Source organism: Mercenaria mercenaria, chromosome 2 (genome assembly GCF_021730395.1).
Source record: "Mercenaria mercenaria strain notata chromosome 2, MADL_Memer_1, whole genome shotgun sequence".
NCBI classification, from domain to species: Eukaryota; Metazoa; Mollusca; class Bivalvia; order Venerida; family Veneridae; genus Mercenaria; species Mercenaria mercenaria.
Genome location: NC_069362.1, coordinates 84,098,308 through 84,104,641, shown reverse-complemented (window position 1 = coordinate 84,104,641; position 6,334 = coordinate 84,098,308). Strand labels below are relative to the sequence as shown.

Genomic DNA, 6,334 nt, shown 5'->3' with positions numbered 1-6,334 from the left:
CTCTACACCGCCGGTTTAATCAAATCGCTATAAAAAGGAAGGAGTTTCAACCAATCTAACTGTCTAAAATTGAACTTTGGCATCGGGGAGTAGGAAGTAATCTTTCCGCCAAAGGAGCTTTTCCTTCAAACTTTCACTATTTTCGAGTATTTTACGCACCCTGGCATGTGAACAATTGAGAAAATGAACACAAACGAACATTCTCATTTTATAAATTTCTTTATATATCTTTAAAAACAATTAAAACAACTGAGACATATTTCAATCTTTGTATAAAATGAACTGACGAAAAAAACTAAAAAAATCGGTAGTTTGGCCATTCACTTCTGTCAAATGAGAGAAAAATACATCCGATATTGCACATTAGCCCAAATTCAGTTTATTGAATTAGAATCTTAATGCAGCGCTCTGTACTTAGTTAAAATCAATTTTAATCCGCAGACATTCTGTCGCCAAACGGATTTTACATGCGTGCCGATGAACAAAAACTCTTCCCCAGATGTTTAGACACATTAAGTTGAACAGAAAAACGTGCCGCAAAACTGTCATAAGACATTGTTGATCACAGTATTATCCCGTATAATCATATCCTTGAGGGAAAAATTACCAGTAAAATAATCAAAATGACAAACATTGTAAATTCTATTGATTTCGTCTTCCGAGAGACCACCAATATCGTCCAAGAAGAAAAAAAAAGCCATTTTCAACATGGAACTATAACAATGTTTAAGTTAAGATATACTTCGCGTCACACATTTTTAAATCACCGGCGAAATATTTAATGTCTCCGTCGGGCTTTTCCTTCCGTTTGAATTGTCCTAGTACAATTGTCTACACACTCTGCAAATGATGTACTCTGTAACTGAGGACTGCCATCATCGGTATCTGCCAACTTAGTCAATGCATTTATATAACTACAAGCTATCCGTAAAATAGCAAGTTTGGATAGTTTTTGGTTATAAGAATAAGATGGCACGGCACGTCGTAATCCGTCAAATGCAGCACTTATTGTATGTACACGTGACCGCTCACGTGCATTAGCTTCTACTCTTCTTTCACGTGTCATATTTTTGTAATTTTTGCGATTTCTTTTACTGTCCTTAGGACTATCTGGTGAACTAATGTCATCATCTTCCTCTTCTCGGTTTGGTTTAGGACTAGATGCTCGTGATTTACAATGTGACTGTTTCTTATTTTGCACGTGCACCGGTTGCGATGGAGATGGTGGACTATGTTTTGTAGAAATATCCTGACTAGATTGTGACTTATGCTGAGCTGGAACATTTGGAACACTGAGAGTAGGAACGGTGGGTAATCCAGTCATACCGGCAGGAAAACCCGTCGGCAAAGGTCCACTGGCAGGAAAACCGGGAAAACGATTATAATAAAACTGTGGAATGAAGTACGGATGATGGCGAACGTCTGGAAACACAAAAGGTGGTCTAAAATGTGGCGGGACTATGTCCCTTTCGGCTGGCAGTCCGTCTGGGCTTAAACAATCACCAGAATCCCTAGAGTCCTCGTGCAATCGTTCTGGAGTACTTTCCTCGCTACGCCCACTTTCAGAACAAGCACTGCCAGGACTGTCCGGGCATAAGCGTTTTATACTAAAATCCGTAGTCCGCCTCTTGGGCTCACTTAATTTCCTTTTATTTTTTCTCGGGGTGTCTGATGGTGATAACGGAGTATCAGAGTCCTGTCTCTGGAACCGAGGTTTAATATCCGGCACCACTAAACTTCCTACGGTCCCGTGCCGCATCGTTAATTCCAAAGCCATTTTTAAATCAATTACACTATTTTTCTGTCAAATCATTTAAAAAATAATTATTTGTGTCTCTTCTCTCTATCTGTCAAACGATTAGCAGTTTTTCACTCTATCCAATATTTTACCGTATGTTAATACTACGACTGCCTAAAGAAAACTGATCCGTTTATACAGTCGGTGGTGATATTATAATAGTTGAGCGTAAACGTGTTTACATTAGCGCGCTCGCCGCTCTGTCTGCCAGATGGTTACAGAGAGGATTTCCCCTATCTCGCTTATTTATTGACTAATCAGAGAGTTGATTGCTATCACATTCTCCGCTCTCAAGTGGTTATTATTACTCGTCCAATATACCCGTTTGCACTTGTTAAAATGTCTGTATTATTTTTTTTTTCACATTGTTATATTTTCGTTCCTGTTAATATCTTTTAAGTTCCATACTTTAAAAAAAAGTTTAACCTATAATTTTTCTTAACCTTTATTTTAACGAGGTCATCGACCTAGAGGATTTGTTTTACAGTAAAATTACTGATTTTGGGCAATCTAATATTTCAATTAACACATTTAACAGCGGACCTGAGTTTCAGAGCAATATTGACAAAATTCACTGCGTGACTTATTATTACTTGTTGCCCGCCGGGAGATCGATCTTGGCATTTGTTTGTGTCCACACCGGCTACTGATAACAATCAAGCACTCCCATTAATCCTATTATTTACCAGCTTCAGCACCAGGTGGCTCTATTCGCTTCGTGAATCGATTCTCTTTCAACCACACTAATCACAATGTAGCTAATCAATACAGAGAAACATTATAGCGAGAGATACAACATATGTAGCAGATGAAAACATTCACGCCATAGATATCAGAAAACAAGCGAAGTCCCCCGACGGAAAATGAAATTCCAGCACTGGATTGTTTCCGATTGAATTGTTTCGTTGCATGTATAGCGCAACCGTGAAAATTCATGTTTAACAACAAAAATATGTGAAAGCAAGACACCTTGCAATATAGGGCCCCTAAGGGAATCATCAAAGATAATGTATCGGGCTGATGTCGCCACATAGACTGTCAAATCAAACATCAATGTTTCACGTACACTAACTGGTCCCGTGGGCAAGAAAATGATATGGCGTGTTTACTTCTTTGAGTTTTAGTACTAAAACTGAACCTTTGATTTAATTCAATGACCTACTGTAAGTGTTGTACTTTTTGAACGGGTATTAATTCTAAATCTATAATATAACGAGCGCGATATTCCTCACTGATGGTGTTTGTGATCCTGTTAGAACTTGACAGGTGATTAATTACCCTATCCATGGAATTAGTACTTGACCAATAACATCTGGTACATCTGTGACAGATAATCAGCACCACGCAACACACGGGATCCCTGGAGGTGCACGTTCCATTAACCCGGTCAATAAACAGCTGTGAACATAATTCTGTATGACTGGCGGGAAACAAGTGCACCATATTTTCTACCCACAAAGTTTCCGGATATAATCTTCATGGCTATAGTTTTTTTCTAATTTGAATTTTGTTTTCTAGAAAATCTGTTAAACCTCATAAAATACTTAATAATCTAGAAAAAAAATCACGGGATATTTTGAGTAATCTTCCTCTTCAACTACCTTGCAAATGTTTGATGAAAATCTGGCAGAGATATTTGATTAGACTATAAATAGTGGTAGCAATTTGTTGCGTATTTACATATAATAACTCTTGATGGGATCATAACAGCCATATGGTAGGCAGGTAGATAAGTGCGTTCGCCAGATTTACACCGTAAACACAAGGTGTCAGCAATTTTTCATCATAAAATTGGCGAGAGCCCGGCTCTGTGGCGCCGAACGAGGGGATATATCCAAATAAACTTCAAACTCAGTCATTAATTGCTTGACTCTTGGTGTGAATTTATAGTTGAAAACATTGAATATGAAATTATTATGCCTTGATTGAGAATTCCATTTATTCATTTTAACTTTGAACAGGAAATAATGTTTTATTGCTGCAAATTGCAGTTTAAGATTTGTATCGGTATTTGAAATATCACAATCAAATTGCGCGTGTCATTGTTAATAGCTGATTATGAGCTGCGGTCTACGATGTGCAGTTTCGCCCCATTAAAATACAAGTTATATACATAAATATATATGATAATTATGTTGAAGAACTATTGATCCTATTACAGATGTATTTCCGACTAAACTCTTTTTTTAGCAAGTTGCCCATTTGTTCCAATTATTTGTTCATTCAAATCAACAAATAAAATATTTGATTTTAACTCAATTAAAAGGTTACTGTTGACTCACAAAATTATTAAAATGCCAGCACACTGCCATTATAATAAGACTGGTACTCTTACTATCTAAATCGCCGCCAATCTGTCTCATTCAGGCGCCTGTTTATCACCTGTTCCTTTGATGCAATCTGTTAAGGGTGTCGAGAAATGACGTTAACCCGTCTTGCAAAGTATTTAATAAATACACAAACTGAACAAATGCGATTTGTCGTTTCAATGGTTCATCCAATTCACACCTATTTCGTTTAAGGCAAAATAAAGCAAGTCGACTGTTTTAGGCGCCGGACAGTCTGCATACCTGCGCTTACTTATACTGGAGTAACACTATATTTGATCAACGGCTTCTTGTGCGACAAAATCCACTTGTAATAGCAATGTGGTTTTTTAAAGTTTACTTTACGATTGTCGCAAAACTGAAGTAATCTGATTGGATAAAGACACTTTACAAGGAGACGGTACCCGTGAAATGTAAAATTAAATGTTATCGCAAGGGCTGATTTATTAAAACACGGTTTTATGTGTCATATGGAGACAGATGTCTCGATAAAAACCGCAATGATGGTTTACCTACTATCATATACAGACAGATGCACTGTATTTCAAAAATTTTAAACGCGGCTAGATTATCACTCAACCACCGATGAGAAAAAAATCTTAAAAAAATATTACTGTAGCCGTCTCTATTACTTATGGTGTGGGATTTTTTTTTCCTAAAATATTTTATTTTTTTGTCACCTAGTGAGCACCAGATTCAACACTACGCGTGAAAAAAATATATTTTAGTGTTATTACCAACACATTTACATTTAAATTCAATGTTTTCCATAGTGTATATAGGGCATTTTTCACCAAGTGAAAACATCAGATATGGTTCAATCTTATATTGCAACAATTCGCAGAAAAAACAACATTTCTATAATTTTAGACGGGCTAGAAAGAGTTTCACAAATCAACATAATCTTTATGTCGTAGTTCATTTTTCTACTTATTAAATATCACAATCATTTTTTGTTACTTTCCTAAAGTAAGACATGTAATATACTGGTCCCGTGGCCCAATGGATAAGGCGCCTGACTACGGATCAGGAGATTGCAGGTTCGAATCCTGCCGGGATCGTATAGTTTTCTTAATGTGAAAGTCTTAAATTTATATCCTTTTATTTTGAATTTCTACGTTTGCATTTGTTTTTCAAAATTTCAAAGTCTTTTATTTCTTTACTTAAATGTGGATAATGCAGGTTATGTCGTCCACTAGATCAGCTGCCTGATCAGGAGATTACAGGTTCGAATATTACCGGGATCGTTTTCTTTTGCTCATGTGAAATGTCTAAAAATTATATCATTTTGTATTTCTTATTCGTTTGTATGTGTGTTTTTTTTCAGCTTCAAGGTCTTTTATTCGTTTACTTAGATATGATAGATACAGGTCCCATGGTCCCTGACTACGGATCAGGAGATTGCAAATTCGAGTCCTGTCTGGATCGTATCCATTTGTTCATGTGAAATGTCTTAAATTAAGGTGTTCTTTTGTATTTTTCCATCGTTTGTATTTGTATGTGTGTTTTTTAAGGTTCAAAGTCTTTGATTCATTTATTTAAACGATAGATGTAGAGGTCCGTGGCCCAATGGATAAGGCGCCTGACTACGGATCAGGAGATTGCAGGTTCGAGTCCCGCCGGGATTGTAAGCTTTTGTTCATGTGAAATGTCCTAAAATGATTTTTTTTGTATTTTCCCCTTGTTTGTATTTGTGTTGTTTAAAGTTTCAACGCCTTTAAGCGAGAGATGTAGAGGTCCCGTGGCCCAATGGATAAGGCGCCTGACTACGGATCAGGAGATTGCAGGTTCGAGTCCTGCCGGGATCGTATGCTTTTGTTCATGTGAAATGTCCTAAAATGATTTTTTTTTTGCATTTTTTTTTGCATTTTTCCCTCGTTTGTATTTGTGTTGGTTAAAGTTTCAACGTCTTTAAGCGGGAGATATAGAGGTCCCGTGGCCCAATGGATAAGTCGCCTGACTACGGATCAGGAGATTGCAGGTTCGAGTCCTGCCGGGATCGTATGCTTTTGTTCATGTGAAATGTCTTCTTTTTTAAAAAAAAAAGTTCTTCGTTTGTGTTTTCGTGTGTGTTTTTCTAAGTTTCAAAGCCTTTGATTCATTTACTTTTACGCGAGTTATACAGGTCCCGGTGTCCAATGGATAAGGCGTCTGACTACGGATCAGGAGATTGCAGGTTCGAGTCCTGCCGGGATAGTATGCTTTTGAT

The 6,334-nt window shown here is 37.1% G+C and overlaps 1 protein-coding gene and 3 non-coding genes across 4 annotated transcripts; 3 read left to right on the top strand and 1 right to left on the bottom strand.

Moving 5' to 3' along the window:
• Positions 1–200: 200 nt before the first annotated feature.
• LOC123562322 (transcription factor ATOH8-like) lies at positions 201–2,004 on the bottom strand. The gene has a single exon (XM_045354963.2). The coding sequence runs from the start codon at positions 1,775–1,777 to the stop codon at positions 779–781; it is 999 nt and encodes a 332-aa protein (XP_045210898.2). The 5' UTR covers positions 1,778–2,004; the 3' UTR covers positions 201–778.
• A 3,109-nt stretch (positions 2,005–5,113) lies between these two features.
• Positions 5,114–5,186, top strand: Trnar-acg (transfer RNA arginine (anticodon ACG)). Its single transcript has one exon. It is a non-coding gene; the product is annotated as a tRNA-Arg (tRNA).
• A 674-nt stretch (positions 5,187–5,860) lies between these two features.
• Trnar-acg (transfer RNA arginine (anticodon ACG)) lies at positions 5,861–5,933 on the top strand. Its single transcript has one exon. It is a non-coding gene; the product is annotated as a tRNA-Arg (tRNA).
• A 121-nt stretch (positions 5,934–6,054) lies between these two features.
• On the top strand, positions 6,055–6,127 carry Trnar-acg (transfer RNA arginine (anticodon ACG)). The gene has a single exon. It is a non-coding gene; the product is annotated as a tRNA-Arg (tRNA).
• The last annotated feature ends 207 nt before the right edge of the window (positions 6,128–6,334 follow it).

Coding starts and splice junctions, on each gene's coding strand:
- LOC123562322 (XM_045354963.2), bottom strand. CDS start 1,777: ATGGCTTTGGAATTAACGATGCGGCACGGGACCGTAGGAAGTTTAGTG.